Source organism: Aspergillus pseudodeflectus, assembly GCF_044049435.1.
Source record: "Aspergillus pseudodeflectus strain CBS 756.74 chromosome Unknown BJX68scaffold_111, whole genome shotgun sequence".
NCBI classification, from domain to species: domain Eukaryota; kingdom Fungi; phylum Ascomycota; class Eurotiomycetes; order Eurotiales; family Aspergillaceae; genus Aspergillus; species Aspergillus pseudodeflectus.
The window spans coordinates 39,763-54,999 of record NW_027263887.1 but is presented as its reverse complement, the minus strand read 5'-3'; the positions used below and the strand labels follow the sequence as shown (position 1 = coordinate 54,999).

At 53.9% G+C, this 15,237-nt stretch overlaps 7 protein-coding genes across 7 annotated transcripts in view; 2 read left to right on the top strand and 5 right to left on the bottom strand.

Moving 5' to 3' along the window:
* The window catches only part of BJX68DRAFT_273429 (cytochrome P450), a gene marked incomplete at both ends in the record, with an annotated part of 1,837 nt that extends 1,422 nt beyond the window's left edge, over positions 1–415 (bottom strand). Inside the window, 2 exons of the mRNA XM_071047463.1 lie at positions 73–132; positions 203–415. Of these exons, the coding sequence (XP_070892189.1) occupies positions 73–132; positions 203–415 (273 nt within the window). The remainder of the gene's footprint in view (positions 1–72; positions 133–202) is intronic.
* A 758-nt stretch (positions 416–1,173) lies between these two features.
* Positions 1,174–2,972, bottom strand: BJX68DRAFT_259851 (thiamine diphosphate-binding protein; the record flags this gene model as incomplete). The annotated part of the gene is made up of 3 exons (XM_071043779.1): positions 1,174–1,436; positions 1,509–2,669; positions 2,729–2,972. 3 exons carry the CDS (start codon positions 2,970–2,972, stop codon positions 1,174–1,176), a joined length of 1,668 nt encoding a protein of 555 aa, XP_070892188.1.
* A 1,575-nt stretch (positions 2,973–4,547) lies between these two features.
* On the top strand, positions 4,548–6,632 carry BJX68DRAFT_259850 (CocE/NonD family hydrolase; the record flags this gene model as incomplete). Its single annotated transcript, XM_071043778.1, has 7 exons — positions 4,548–4,685; positions 4,759–4,843; positions 4,903–4,981; positions 5,036–5,142; positions 5,193–5,791; positions 5,860–6,234; positions 6,294–6,632. 7 exons carry the CDS (start codon positions 4,548–4,550, stop codon positions 6,630–6,632), a joined length of 1,722 nt encoding a protein of 573 aa, XP_070892187.1.
* Positions 6,633–6,989: 357 nt separating this feature from the next.
* BJX68DRAFT_259849 (cytochrome P450) lies at positions 6,990–8,660 on the bottom strand (the record flags this gene model as incomplete). Its single annotated transcript, XM_071043777.1, has 4 exons — positions 6,990–7,169; positions 7,225–7,359; positions 7,436–8,391; positions 8,444–8,660. 4 exons carry the CDS (start codon positions 8,658–8,660, stop codon positions 6,990–6,992), a joined length of 1,488 nt encoding a protein of 495 aa, XP_070892186.1.
* A 487-nt stretch (positions 8,661–9,147) lies between these two features.
* On the bottom strand, positions 9,148–10,746 carry BJX68DRAFT_273425 (carotenoid oxygenase family protein; the record flags this gene model as incomplete). The annotated part of the gene is made up of 1 exon (XM_071047462.1): positions 9,148–10,746. The coding sequence occupies one exon, from the start codon at positions 10,744–10,746 to the stop codon at positions 9,148–9,150; it is 1,599 nt and encodes a 532-aa protein (XP_070892185.1).
* An 820-nt stretch (positions 10,747–11,566) lies between these two features.
* BJX68DRAFT_259847 (major facilitator superfamily domain-containing protein) lies at positions 11,567–13,507 on the top strand (the record flags this gene model as incomplete). The annotated part of the gene is made up of 5 exons (XM_071043776.1): positions 11,567–11,676; positions 11,733–12,200; positions 12,263–12,990; positions 13,083–13,187; positions 13,293–13,507. 5 exons carry the CDS (start codon positions 11,567–11,569, stop codon positions 13,505–13,507), a joined length of 1,626 nt encoding a protein of 541 aa, XP_070892184.1.
* Positions 13,508–13,897: 390 nt separating this feature from the next.
* Positions 13,898–14,932, bottom strand: BJX68DRAFT_273423 (alpha/beta hydrolase; the record flags this gene model as incomplete). The annotated part of the gene is made up of 3 exons (XM_071047461.1): positions 13,898–14,431; positions 14,495–14,784; positions 14,833–14,932. 3 exons carry the CDS (start codon positions 14,930–14,932, stop codon positions 13,898–13,900), a joined length of 924 nt encoding a protein of 307 aa, XP_070892183.1.
* Between the last annotated feature and the right edge of the window lie 305 nt (positions 14,933–15,237).

Here is a 15,237-nt window from a genome sequence, read left to right as displayed (position 1 = left end):
AAAAAAAAAAAAAAAAAAAAAAAAAAAGAAAAGGAAAGGAAAAGCGGCCCTCGAGGAGAGCGATATACATACCGAAACGGAAGAACCAGCTTGGCCGCCTCCCAGTGTCAACCAAGTATCATACCAACTTGTCTAGAGCCCTGATTAGCATGCACAAATCTTGAATCTTTCGCGCCGTAAAGGTTAGCCTCGCTGTGCTCACCTTGACGCTTCCCGTGCTGTGGCCAAACGCAGTCTTGACCAGGTCGGGGCTGACAATGCTGACTTCGTTTGGGGCGAGTCTGACCACGGGCCCGTACTTCCGATGACACTCCAGTATATCCTCGTGCCACCTCCCTCGAAGATAGCGGCCGGTCCGCCATAGCTCGGTTACCTTTGCCAGTGGCGGGCCGGGGATCTTCCTCAGCGGATGCATGAACGTTTGATGAAGCAGCCTTGCGAAAATAACGAGCAGAAAAAAACCGGCCCACCATATTGGCGACACGTCCGCTAGGCGCGAGGGCGTTGATCTAAGGAGACTGTGAGCCTCTCCCATTGTTGTTGCCCTCTGAGACGAGATTCGAGATAAGGCTGCCAGGGGGTGAAGAACCAAAGGGGAAGGATATGTTTCCCGATAGCGACAGCTCGTGGTGGTAGAACTGGCGCTATTAAGGCAAGTGCCACCTGCTATACATCATTCTCCACCAGCAGGCTATCGAAATTGTCATGTCGGGCCCCTAGTGCTCTGGAGGCAAATTTCCGACTCGACTTGCTGGTGCTGGGGGTGGTGTTTCCGCGGAAGTTTCCGTGGAACCGCAAAGCCACGAAACAGAAAATCCCACGTCAACACGCATTGCTCGCCAGATTTGGCTTTGAGATAGGCGACTGTAATTAACTCCAGACCAGCCTAAGTATTTCGCGAAGACGGCGCTGGTACCCAGGCAAAAGTGAGGGGAAAGAATATCCAAAACGCTTGAGCCCAACTGAGACAGACATCCGAGTCGATCCGCAGGAAAGTGCTAGGGCGCCTGAACGTCGGGGGAATAGATAGTATAGACAAGATCTACGTATATGCAAATCAAACAGAATGTTTTCTTGGCCTCTAATAGTGTTCTTTGAACCTTACTCGGTCTAGGATTTCTGCTATAAAGCTGCTAACTAGCCTAGTAGACTACTTCTCTCTCAGGCGATAGACTAAGTGACCTGATTGTGGATAACCGCGTCGACGACCGCCGTGGTTCCACTCTGTACCTGTCTGATAGCTTCGCGGAGGACATCTTCAAGCTTCGACGCCTCTGATACTTTGGCTGCGAATATCGTGTTATTCGAAGCTGCACGGGCGATCCCCGAATAGTCTGGCGGAGGCGAAAAGGCAATGTTGAGTTCATCGTTGCTGACCTGCGAGCCCAGGCCGTCTGGGTGCACAAGTTCCATTGAGACGCGAGGTGCATTCCAACCTAGTAAGAGGGCAAAGGTCACTTAGTACCACCAAGGCAGAGGTGCAGAGCACGATAGAGAAGGAAGCTCACCTCGGTTATTCAGCACGATCGTCAGGATGGGTATTTTATACCGATGGGAGATCCAGAAAGCACTCCCAGGGATGCTAAACATGAACGAGCCGTCGCCAACTATCTGAATAACCATCTTCTTTGGCCTGTCCCCTTGTATCGCGTCACTCGCGAGCTTTATCCCAAGGGCACCGCCCGAGCTCCACCCAAGGCCTCCGCCTCCACAGTTCAACCATTGGCCCGGTAGACTCGCCTGGATCTGGTCAGCCACGATGGGTGTATTTGTGACGGCTTCGATTGCGTAGATCGAGTCGCTTGGTGCGAGCTGGCGGATGAGACTGCAGAGGTAGGCAGTTCCGTAAGAACCATCCTTGTTGGGTCGGGCGGCCTCCATGATTGAATCCAGAAGGCGCCCATGGGACCGCTCGAGCGCTTCCCAGCGGTCCTCGAACTGTAAAGACTGGCTTAGCTGGGACAGAGTTGCATCGCTGCGGATATGCTCTACGAGCTGGCAACAGGCAATGGCAGGGTCCGCCCTGTAGCGGGCCTCAGCATCGATATAGAAAACAGGGATTTGTTTCAAGGGGTCCGTGTCAATGTGGATGATCCTCGCAGACTTGGAGGGCTTGCATCGCGTGTTGACCCAGGGGACGTCGCACGAGAGAACCAGGATTACATCCGCGCTTCGTATAGCATCGTGCACGCCAAAGCGGCTACTAAGCCATCCGCGATGATTGGCTGGGAAGCATAAATCACTACCCCCTGTGTCAAGCACACGTAGCCCCTTTACTACATCTGCAAGGGCGACAAGGCTCTCCACGGCCTGAGGGTTCCGGCCACCGTAGCCTGTTATACACAGGGGCTCGCGTGCTTGCATGAGCAATGAAGTGATTATTGGAAGGGCGTCTGCTGGCAGGGCTGTTGGCTGCACGGGCGTCCAGAACTTTTGTTCCAGGTGATAAGGCTTAATCTCCTGTTCCATCACTTCGCGTGCTCCGCACAGATAAACGGGCCCCTGGGGCTCGGAGGTGGCCCACTGCAATGCGCGGTTTACAATTTGCTTCACATTGTGCCCCGTTTTGATCTCTGCAGTATAGCGACAGTATTGCCGGACGATCTGGGTCTGCTCAGGTACGTCCTGAATCCAGTGAATAAATTCGGTGCGGGAACCGCGCAGTTCACCTTGAGTAGTGCAGAACAATCAGTCTCTGTGGTCTCCAAACGACACCCAGGGAGCTCACCTTCAATTGTAAATGGAGAAAGTCCGGCAAATATCAGTACAGGCGCTCGTCCAGCCGATGCGTTGTGGACGGCCGGCCCGAGGGCTTGGGTGCCCACATCAACATGAACAATCACGCACTGCGGCCGATTGGACAGTCGGGCATATCCATCGGCCATTGATAGAGCGACCATTTCACTGGGACACGTAATAACCCGTGGGAATGCATTAGGTCGCTCGCGTTGACCCTTGACGATTGCTTCCATGATGCTAGGGTGGTCGGATCCCAAGTTGACGAAGACATGGGTAATTCCGGCCTGTAATCTTTCGTTATCCCAATTCGGCATACTGGAGAACGAGACAACAAACCTCCCATATCGCCTCGAAGAATGCAAAGGATGTAGTGTACCTGGCTCTCGGGATTAGTGGGTGACGGTCTGTTGAGCAGTGTTGTACACACATTGTCCCGGCACTTGAACCAAGCGATCTGAACTACTGACTTTGAGAGCCGGCAGACTTTGAAAGCGGTACTTGGAGCTTGCAGAACAGGATGGCAGCTACATGATATTAGGATGTTTTCTCGTGGAGCAGGGCCTGGTACATGTTCCGCGGAACAGTGCGCGGACCTCGAAGGCCTGAGGTGGCGTACTTAGAGAACCCATTCTTACCTCATTCAGGAACTTTTTTGGTACACAAACGCCATATGTACTGTCTCCCACTCCCGGTTCGAGTTCGTCCTGGATCCCTCGTGGTGGCGGAAAATCTCGAGAATGAGGCTTGTTGACCCCATTCCTTGTTGGATACGCTGTATTGGCAGCCGTATTCGTGTGTTCAAGCTCCCTTGTCTAGGGCAGTAGTGAAAGAGTAGCCCCAACTTGCACAATGTGACCATAGCGCGGGGTATCCTGGTATCGAACTGACCCTATTCCGCTCTGGTCGACCCGACGATCTTATCTTGCCCTTGCTGGTCCTCATGTCAGCAGGCGCTCGACGGCCTGGATCGTCCCCCTTATGTCCGCCACCGGCATATATTCGCTGAGTTTCTCTCCAAAATGAGCATCTCCTGGAATATGTAACACTAGGATTAACCGTACTCCATCCGGTCTGCCCTTGTATCAGTGTATCGGACTGGCTGTCAAATCCAAACACACAAGGGTTTCATGAATTCGCAGCCTGCTGATTCGTGAGTACCCAGATATATATCCGGCGCTACCAGTGGACCTTCGCTCCTAAGAATCCTGAATCTCTCGGAAATCTCTCGGGGATCGAAAATCGCGCAAGAAGCGGGATCCTTCGCCTCGTAGCCCATCCAGTATGCTGCAGGACATGAGTCGGTTCAACGGCAAGACCTGCGTACTTGCTTCCGACCAAGTACATTGCAAGACAATGAACTACCGAGAGTGATCAGCCGAGTCCTGGAGAAACTAATTTACGGCGTCATGGGAACAACTGGGGTGGACATACTATCCAGTGGGTAGTTTGCGTTCACCAACCTGCTTTTCCCTAAAATGGTGCGATACCACCTTCGGTATGATTCCGGCAGCGCCAGAGTGTGGCCAATATTTGACAATCTTCGGTTTATTCCGCGGAGAGAGTTCCAAAGGGACTGATTGTAGTACTGATTCCACTCTCATCGCTGCCGTGGGTTCCCCACTTGGGCTTCCCCACAATACTGTCTAGGCGATGGCTACAGAATATATACCGTGCGAGAAGACAGTCTGGCGTACCATGATATTTCCAAAGTGCTCTTGAGAGTTGCCACCATGACAGGACCAAACCTCGAATTTGACGGGCTGCCCATCCCTTGGGTGCCCACCATCCGCCCCGAAGATGAGACAAACATGTACCCCTACAAAAAGCAGACGAGGGGCACCAGAACTCTTCCAGTGGGCTGGAAGTTCAACGAAGGGAGGCGCCCGCTGCACCAGGAGCTCATCTTTGACGAACACGTCGCAGTACCGCTTAGGGACGGAGTCAAGGTCAGCTTATCTGCGACAAAAGACAGGGGCGGATAAAGGAAGAAATGAAGCGGGATGCTAACGCGGCGGTCAGATCTACTGCGATATATTCAGGCCTGTCACGGATACAAAGCTTCCGGCGATATTGGCGATAAGTCCCTATGGGAAGAATGGGCATGGTACGTGATTGCTCATGCGGTGGAAAGAACGGTTCTGATGGTGGTACTACTCTGGCCAGGCTTCCGTATTTTTGACAATATCCCCTTCAGGCTCGGCCTGCCAGAGAGCGCTACTTCAGGGTTGGAGAAGTTTGAAGGGTACCCTTGCCCTGTTTTATGCGTCGAGTGATTTGTACTGACCAGGTGGTGCAGACCTGACCCTGCCGAATGGTGCCCACGTGGGTACGTGGTTGTCAATGTGGACATTCGAGGCACCTGGGACAGCGAGGGCAATCTCTATATTGAAGGAAGCCAGATGGGTAGGGTTGGCTCTTTTCCCCAACATACCACAACTTACTAACAGTGGCAGGCATTGACGGCTTTGACACGGTCGAGTTCATCGCTGGGCAGCCATGGTGCAACGGTGCCGTGAGTATGTGCGGCAATTCATGGCTGGCGACCGAGCAGTGGGCAACTGCGATTCAAAAACCCCCTTCACTCAAGTGCATTGCGCCCTGGGAAGCCTTCACGGACAAGTACCGTGACTTGATTTGTCGCGGTGGCGTGCCCAAGATGAACTTTGCTTCCTTTATCTTCAACAAGACTATCCGCGGACGAACCCAGCGCGAGGACATTGCAGGAGCACTTGGCAAATGGCCTCTGTTTAATGCATACTGGGCGGACAAGGTATACGACACGAGCGGGATTACAATCCCCATCTACGCGCTGGCGAGCTACTCCTCTGGAAACCATGGAGCTGGAACTGTCAGAGGTTGGAAAAATGCAGCCTCAAAGGAGAAATGGATTCGCTTCCACCCAACCCAGGAGTGGTTCGATCTCTACACCCCCAAGTATATCGATGACCTGCAACGCTTCTTCGACCGGTACCTCAAACGTATCGAGAATGGGTGGGAAGAGACTCCACGAGCGAGAATCTCCATTCTCACGTACGGGAGTCGGTTCGAGCCGGTAGGTTGCCCATTTCTCAAACAGTAGTGGTGATCGCATTGAGAGAAAACTGATGAATCGGCATCCAGGGCCCCAAGTTGGACATCCCATTTTCGGACTACCCGATTCCTTCCACCGAGTACCAGTCACTTTACCTGCACGAGGCTGGCAGACTGGCACCATCGCCGCAAGCCAGCGAGGGCACTGTTGCGCACAAGGCAGATAGCTACCACGCGAAGCCGTCCGAGTTTGTCTTGAAATTTGACAAAGCAACCACCCTCGTTGGCCACTCAAAGGCGGAGCTTTGGATGTCCTGTAAGGAGAAGGATGACATGGACGTCTACGTGTCCATCCGGAAACTGAGCAAGAGCGGCGAAGTCCTGGAGCACGTCAACGTTCCCTGGGAGGCCCTCCCGGAAGGAGTCAATACCCAGCATGACGTACCGATGGCCCAAACCGTAAAGGTGAGTTGTCTCGCCATCTTAAGAGTGCATGGTAGGGCTAAACACCGCGTCTGGCACAGTACACTGGCCCAACCGGCATTCTCCGCGCGTCTCATCGGGCACAGGATCCGAAACGGAGCACCAAACTGATCCCGTTCCACCCGCACGACAAAGAGGAAAAGGTGCCTGCTGGGGAGATTGTCAAGCTCGAAATCTCGCTCTGGCCCATGGGCATTCACTTCGAGGCTGGCGAGAGCCTTCTCTTCCGTGTCCAAGGTTTCATCGATACCAGCTCGGACTTCCCCAGCCATATCGAGCAGAAGCTGGACAACCTGAACGAGGGCCAGCACAGCATTCATTTTGGTGGCAAGTATGACTCGAGGATTATTGTTCCTGTTGTGGCTCTACCGGAGCAGTAGGGCAAATCTAGGGCTGCGACAGGAAGTCCGAGACCTTAAATAGTTTTATTGCACTGTGCTAAATTCTGCGTGTCTATCATGTTTCCATTTTAATCCTTCAATAAGCCACAAGTAGGGCATTATAGGGTAGATCTAGACTTCATAATGTCTTCACTGGTTGGAGCCACTCTTATCTCGCCTTTTTGATACAAGTAGATTGCATGCAAAGTTGGACTTTTGTTTTGCCTTTTTCTTGCATTCTTTCCTACCAGGTCTTGGCTCTCGATCTGTTAGATGCAGTACAGAACACACAGGGTACAGTATAGACAACTAAGATTAGATGATTTATTCCGCGAACTCGCTTCCCAATTCTGCCGACTACTTCCTTTCAACAAGCCTAACCTGGATTCTCTGCTTAACGAACCACCCACTGCTTGTTGTCCATTCAGCCTTTCCAGCAGGTACAAAGTCAAACTTCCTCACCAACTGCGGCACGAGCTTTGTCATTTCCAGGAGGGAAATGTTCTTCCCTATACAAGTTCTTGCCCCGGCCCCAAACTGTATTCCAGGTTAGGGCGAGTTGCATGTGTCCGGAGAAGCAAGGTGGACTTACTGCGAGGTAATGCTGTTCTAGGAATGCAAGTCTCTCCTTTGGAACCAGCCAACGCTCTGGTCGAAACTGGTCTACATCTTCGCCCCAGATGCTCGCATCGCCGTGGATTACCCAGGCGTTGACCCCGACGACGGTCTATGAGAGAAAAAAACGGTCAGTAGCAATTCCTCTCGCTGCAGTCGATGTCCCCTCGTCTCGAATTAACACTTACCCCCTGTGGAAAATGTCTCCCTGCGAGATAAGCACCCCCTTCTGGAACAACCCTGCTCAGGATCTGACCAACCGCCGCATGCATCCGCAGCGCCTCCTTGATACACGCCTGCAGGTACGGAAGCTTCTGGGCTTCCTGGAAGGTGACCGGATTCGAGAGATTGCCCTCCTGTGCCGCCCCCTCAATCTCATCCCGCAGCTTCTCCAGACAATCGGGATGCCTCATGAGAAAGTAGATGATGGCAGTCATGCTGATCCCAGTGGTATCCGAGCCCGCGCCCACATTGGAGCCGAGAACATTGTTCATTGTAAACTCATCCATCTTCCCAGCCTTGGTCAACTCGGCACACTTCTCCAGGAAGTCCTTGCGGTCGCTAAAGCTTATCCCTTGCATCCTAGCCCCGATCTCGCGCATAATCACCCGCTGTATAACCCGCCAGTGGCTCTCGACCGGCACCACTCTCTGGAACCACAGATACCAGGGGTGAACCTCTGGCACCAGCGCAACCATGGACCCGTACCCAATCGAACCCATGTGGGCGGCATGTAGGAGGCGATCCTTATCATACCCAGCTTCGATAAGACCAAACGATCGGCCAAAGGTAATCTCGCCAATGACATCAAAGGCGTAAAACTGCATCCAGGTAAACAGGTCAAAGTCGCGCCCGTGGCGGGCATGGTCTGCCAGCGCAGCCATGAATTCGCTATTGACTTTGTCGACAAAGGGCTCGTAGGAGACGAGGGAGCTCATGGAGTATAAGTGCGAGGTTTTCCGGCGCTCCGAGGCGTGCTTCTCGTTGCTCTTCTCGCTAAAGACATCTCGGTGCGCCATGGACGGGGAACCAAACGGGTCGTAGTAGTCCGACTTTGGGAACTTGGAGCCCGCACCGTAGATGCTGCGGATCACCGAGGGGTCGCTGATGCTGTAGCGATTGGGCGCCAGGCGCACGATGGAGCCTTTGCGGGCAGAGTAGTTAGCTTCAGTCGTTGCATCACGCTGGCTACGTACCATATTGCTTGTGCAGAGCGACCGTGACATGCTCGAATTGGCCGCACCAATTCTGGTACAGCTCCCAGAGACGCGTGTAGCGCGCAAGCGCTGGCCCTTTGATATCACGGAGCGGGCTGAAAAGGGGCCCAACCAGATAGTACAGGAGTACAACCGCCACAGAGGCAACAGCGAGCTTAGAGGCGCTATAGGGCACAGATGCGAGCTGAGCAATCATGGTGCGTGCAGTACTGGCTCATTGAGTATGCGGCCGCCATTCTGTTGTGCCCGAGCCTGCTAAATACGTGCCTCGACGTGGTATCTGGTGAGTTTCTGCTGGTTCCGAGATGTGGTGGAGAAGCCAGTCGGCTCGGAAGTTCCGCGGTGCGGGGGCCCCAAGTTGATAATCCTGGAGAACCTGGAGGAAAACTTGGCCAACATGCGGACCAAGGCCCAGAAGCTCGGTGCCAAACACATCCGATGTGGCATACTTGTGCTCTTTGTCGACAAGGCACATCCGGGTCAACGAGGAAAACGACGCTTACAGAGGAGCTCACAGGCAGGATTTGTGATTTTTTACACTCTACTCTCTGTAACACCGTGCGATGCACATCACCCAGAAAAGGTTGTCCGATAGATGAATAGGCTCTTTGTTGGAGTGGAATAGATGTCAAAATTTAGAAACAAATGATTAGTGAATTGTATTCTACCTAGGAACATCTCAACTAAGGCAGCCTATGCAGCTGGGAGTACTTTGTGCTCGGGATGATATCCTTGATCGGACCAGACATCAACGGCAGGGGCTGACCGGGGTGAGGGTTTGGCACCCAGTTCCCATGGACCTGATTACGCGTCTTAAAGGGCAGCTGCGCGATGGCGAGGGGCTTGGAGAAGTCCTTTGCGTCGAGGATCACCAGTTCACCCTTGGGGGACGATTCTCTCTCCATATAGAATATAATCCACCCGTCGCCTTCCTCACAGTCCGGCCCCCGAGGAATGTAGGCTGGTTCCGCCACGCCACCGTCATCCCCGGCGTAAAAGGTGGATTTTTCGCCAGTTTCCGTGTTGAACCTGATGATCGTGTTGAACTGAGGCCGGAACCCTCCGTCCAGCGCCATCATGCCCCCCAAATACAGGATCTTGCTTTTGCGACCGGTCATTCTCTCATCGAAGATGGGAAAGTCGAAGATGCCCGTCAGCAGCGTCTCCGGTGGTGGCAGGGCTGTTCCGTCGGGCTTGGAGAGATCCAGCGCCCATCGCAGCCAGCCGCCACTGGGCGGCGGGCTCTCATAGTCCTTGGGATTGAAGAAATGGAACACGTTAAAGCTAAGGAAGTGGCTCTCGAGTTTCAAGATCCCGCCTTCCTCCTCCCACGCGTTGCCGGTGTGGATAATCAGGCCGTGCGGCGCGGTGTACTTGCGGAACTCGCCGGGCTTCCAGTCGGGGTGGCTCGGCGTGTCGGCGTAGCGTGGGCTAACGAGGAACTCGGATGGCTGGTCAGGAATGAACTTCCAGTAGTCGCCGCCAGCCTGCATCTCCTCGTCGCTATTGACCCCAAAGGGCATGTTGGACAGGATGATCCAGTTGTCCGTGATCCAGCCATCGTGCGGCCATCCAGGCTTGTCCTGTTTAAACCAATGCTCGTTGGCGATGCGTCCCTGAGTGTCAACAGAGTAGGTGCAGATATCAGGAGTGCTGAGCCCCTTTGCAGAGTAGCTCCAGGTGACAAGCTCGTTCTTGTGCGGGTCAACCTTGGGATGCGCCGCAAACGTCTTTGCAATTGTCTGGCCCCCAAAGGGATCCGCACCCCTGGTCTCGAGAGTGTCTGGGTCCAGGGCGTACGGTAGACCCCTTTCAGCCAGGGCTAGAATGTTACCACCCCAATAGATAATGTTGGTGTTTCCTGTGCTGTCATTGGCGTATCGCACACATGGGTGTATGTCAAAGGGATTCCGATAGCGGCCAAACAGGCGACGACCAGCCTTGCGCTCCAGCAGCCACCTCTCAGTGTGTATGTATTTGATCTTCATGGATATCCTTCCATCCTGGACTCTGAACGCGCAGACGTGGCCGTCTCCGTCAACGAACGGGGTTCCCGGCTGCGGGCAGAAGTGAGGGTCCACGAGGATGCGATACCAGGTTCCGCTGATCTCCCTAGGTATGTCACCAAAGACGACCATTTCATCGAGGTCGCACTCGAAGCGACCCTGCGGCGCGGTTTCGATGGGCTGGTAATAGTGTTCCCATGGCGAAGGAAGCCCAAAGTGGCTCTCGTGCGGGCTCTTGTTGGTCGGTGTGTGCAGTGCATTCTGCATGGGCTCCATTTCTGTCAGAGCTGGACTCGGGGTTGTTCAGTGTATAGACAAGGGTAGCAGCGTCTATGCCCAGAGTGGCACTGCTCCCACGTTATATCAGTCAAAGCAGATCAGCCCACGAAGCGTTGAGCAATCCGGGGTTTACGCTCGCCCGACACTTTCCGCGGAATTGTGCTCGACATTGTTGGAATGTTACGCCACGGGTTGAGGTGCCTTTCTTGGGTGTTTTTGATGGAGAGTAATCCGCGGAATAGCTTCCAATGCAATCTTGGGCGCTTGGCTAGCATTGGGTGGATGGCCCTATTAGGACAAACTGCTTCTACGCCGTCGTCTATAGACCGTAGATGCTTCTTGCTGAAACTCTTCCGCAGACTGCCACTGCTGTGGGTGAGCATACCCGCAGCCAAAACCTGCCTATACACAAGTTGGTGCTTAAGCCATTTCTCGTTCATCACTTCGTATAGCGGCCAGGTCCATTGGCACTCTACATGATCGCTACTCGAGGCTGCTTTGGCCCTCCAAGGCGTCCTTCCACCGACAACGCAGCCAACACATGTCTGTCTACCCTTTTGGTTGCAGGTCAAATCACACATCTTCATGCTGATTTATGGTGCGCCACTGAATCATCTGGACTAATACCGCCGATGCAATCCCTCCGCGGAATCCCCTGAGCTCTCAAAGGCTATCGATGCATTCTCCCCATACCCCACGCCTTCGACCTACACCCCGCAACCCCTACACTGTGGGTATATATCACCCCATCTTCTGACTCCAGGATTGCCTGATACTTACATCCTCCGCACTCATCCGGACTCTTGTAACCTCCATAATGGTACACCCTCTCCCAGAGACGCTGGGTCGCGTCCGGCTTCAGGACGGAACTGGCGCAACGCTCCTGGTTCCTCAGCCATCCTCGGACCCCGACGACCCCTTGAATTGGTAGGTGATCGCCACTCCACCCTCCTGCCCGTCCTCTATTCTGATTCCCTTCACAGGTCCAGGGCCTTCAAGATCTATGTTGCCGTGCTCACCTGCACCGCGTTGACTTGGGTCAATTTCTTCGCAGCTGGCCCATCGACTGTCTTGATCGAGATTGTTATTGACCTCTTCGGCGCGTACCCCCCAGACCCTACCAACCCCGCTACGCTGTCTCCATCTTCCATTGCAAAGTTTTCGTCCGCGGTCACCAAGGTTGCGCTACTGTTCTCCACGGCCTCGGCCGCTGCCGGTGTGGCCAATCTCTTGTGGGTGCCTCTCGCTCTCAAATATGGCCGTCGCGTGGTGTACACATTTTCCTTTCTGGCTTTTGGGGTCTGCTGCATTTGGTCGGCACAGGCGACAAGCTACGGCAGCCTGCTTGCTTCAAGAATTATTGGAGCCTGGTTTGCTGGCAGCACCGAGTGCGTTGCTCCACTTACGATTGCCGATATCTTTTTCTTGCACGAGCGGGGGAAAATGACTGCGTATGTAGACCGTGATTATCACTGTCATCCTGCTGCCGCTTATGCTTATGGATCTCTGACAGAATGTACTCTGCTTCGCTCTCTGCCGGTGCTGCCTTTGGGTCGTTCATTGCGGGCCTCATGTCCATCTCGCAGAGCTGGAGAAACTTCCACTACCTGTGTGCTGCGTTGGTCCTAGCTACCACAGCCCTGATCTTCTTCACCATGCCCGAGACCGCATTTCAGCGAGAGGTATTCCACCCCGAAACAACAACAACAACAACGGAGCCAAAGTCCAAAGCACCCAGTGTACGCGAGGTGGAGGATGTCCCGCCACAATCCGCATCCAACATCCCCAAGAAATCACTTCCCCAGCGTCTTGCGTTCAACTCCAAGCCCCTGACCCGGGAGTCGGTTTGGAAGATCGCTTTCCGTCCAGTGCCCCTCGTTCTTCTCCCCCCTGTCCTCTGGTCTACCGTCTCCTTTGGTATCGGGATTGGCATCTTCGTTGTCATGGGCACGACTGCGGCCAATGCCCTCTCGCAGGTCTACCACTTTACCGTCTGGCAGGTGGGAGTGGTCTGGATCGCGAGCATTATCGGGAACCTGCTTGGGATGCCCTTTGGGGGTTACTTCTCCGACTGGGTCGCAAATCGTGCGACTTCGAAAAACGGGGGCATCCGTGAGCCTGAGATGCGTCTTCCCGCGGTGAGCGTGGCCATGGTCTGCTATCCGGGGTCCCTCCTCCTCTACGGCCTTGGTCTCCATTATAGAACGCACTACATGGTTCCGATCCTCGGTCTCTTTCTATGTAAGCCGGAATGCGCTTTGCTTCCTTCTTTCCGCATGCCTGTATACATACTTTATCGCGGCCGGTGCTGATTACCCTATGCAACAAAACAGTCTCATTTGGCAGCAGTGCCGCGATTGGCGTGAGCGTCACCTACACAATTGACAGCTACCGAGCTATTGCGGGCGAGGTTGTCGTCAGCCAGGTTGCCTTTAAGTGTATGTCACCCCTTCTCATCTGACCTGCCTCTCTGACACAGACCCATTCCCTCTTTTCTTCTTCTCCGCAACCTGGGCTGATAACCAGTGGATCGTTTGTTCAAGCCGTCATTACATTCCTCATGTCCTTCTACGCCAACCCCTGGGTCGAGCGCGATGGGTACGCAGGTGCCTTTGCCACCATGGCCGGCTTCAGCTTCTTCATCCTTGCCTTGTGGATTCCGCTCTACGTGTGGGGAAAGAGAGTTCGGCATGCGACTCTTAAGTGGCGGATTATGAAGCTTGCGCACTGGGCTGCTGATCGGGAGATGGGGGAGTAGGGACCTGCCGCGTATCTACCTAGGTGGAGCTATAGCCGTTGGCCCAGTGTCCTTCGTAGTCATAGTGCTTCTACAGACCTGTCAGTCGGGGTAATATCATCGATATATTGCACGATTGCGCTTGAGCCTTGTTGTCCCACAATCGAGTTCCGAATTCAGTTCTCCCGAGCCAGAAAGCTTGTCTGTATGCTGTTACTGTTCCGAGGAGTTGAGTTATATTCCGAGGTGGCCAATTAGAGAAAAGGATCAAAGCAGCCTCTCGCTCGTCAAGCTCTTCGAGCAGTATGTGATCGGAAGAGTAGATACGATGCCCGAAGGGTGGAGGAAAATCTTTCACCAAGCTCACGATTGCAAAGAAGTATACTGCTCTACCGCTCTGTTCTTCTCCACTTAGGTAGCACGGATGGCAAGGAATTTGAAACCCGCCGTCACAAGCTCGTACTTATGCTCCCCGGGCTTCGACCCGGCATCAAAGCCATGCGGTGCTCCCTCTTCAACAACGAGCTTAGTATCAACACCATTACTCTTCAGCTCCTCAAACGCCCTTCGAGAGAACTCAACATCAACCAGTGTATCCGCCGCCCCATGCAGGAAGTATGTAGGAGGAAACGAAGAGCCAAAGAGCGCGGCTGGGTCAATCCCGCTATAGTTCCCATCTGGCACGATTGAGCTCAGCCACGTGCCCTTTTTGAAAGCAGTGAGGAGCCAGGCAACGCGGTGGTTGTTGAGATCAGGCCCATTTGGCCCCAAGGGGGGTGGCCCGGCACTTGGCGCAGGAAGATCTTGATAGATTCTATCCACTAGTGCCTGATCAAGGTCCGGTAGCTTGAGGAACGCGGGGTTGGGCTTGGTGTAGAAATCATCGTTAAGGTACTTGAGACCAAAGATGTCGAGGATTGCAAGTGGTTTCTGGGGGAGCGAAGCCTGTGGTTCGCCGTTAGTACCCCAGTCCTTGGAGGTGAAGGGGGTTAAATGGTTTCAACGCACCATCAAAAGGGCCAGGGTCCCTCCGGCAGAGTGGCCCAAAGTCACAATCCTGCTCCCATCAAGACGAATATTGGCGTCCTTGGCCAAAAGCTCCGGCAGCTGTGTCTGGGTCCATAGGTAACTATCCTTGGCATCCTGGACAGGCCCCTCGGCTGCAGAAATCGTCGGAGCAAGTCGGTAGTTGGGCGAGACGACCGCTCCGAATCCCAAGTCTAGCAGCTGCTGGATGTAGTCTTGGGATAACATGTCCTTGTGGCCTAGAACTAGGTTGCCTCCGTGAAAATAGAGTGCTTTCTAGGTCAATGATGGGCCACTTTGGGCTTGAGTATGCAACTCACCGATGGGTTTTCCCGTGTCTTCGGCCCCAGACTTGTACCAGACGCTGGCTAGCAGGCCGCCTCCTTCAACCTGCTTGTAAATGTACTCCTTCCGACTCATCGTGGTATGTTGGTCGGATTTCTTTGGCTCTATCGGTGAGTGTCGCTCTGGTGTCGAAAGTCGCGAGGGGACAATTTATGAGTCCAATCCGCGGAAGAGAGGCGGGGTGGATTTCGCAGTGCAGGTGACAATGAAATAGGAGGCCAGAGTTACCCCGCATCTCCGGATACAGTGTTGCAATAGGTTGGGCGAACAGCTTGGTTCCGACTGTACGGAGCGTTCCGCGGAATGATACCAGTAAACCCTTTACTGGCAGAAGGGCGCAGCAATCTAGTAATTGTTTCTTGTTCGATTGCTCAGAACCA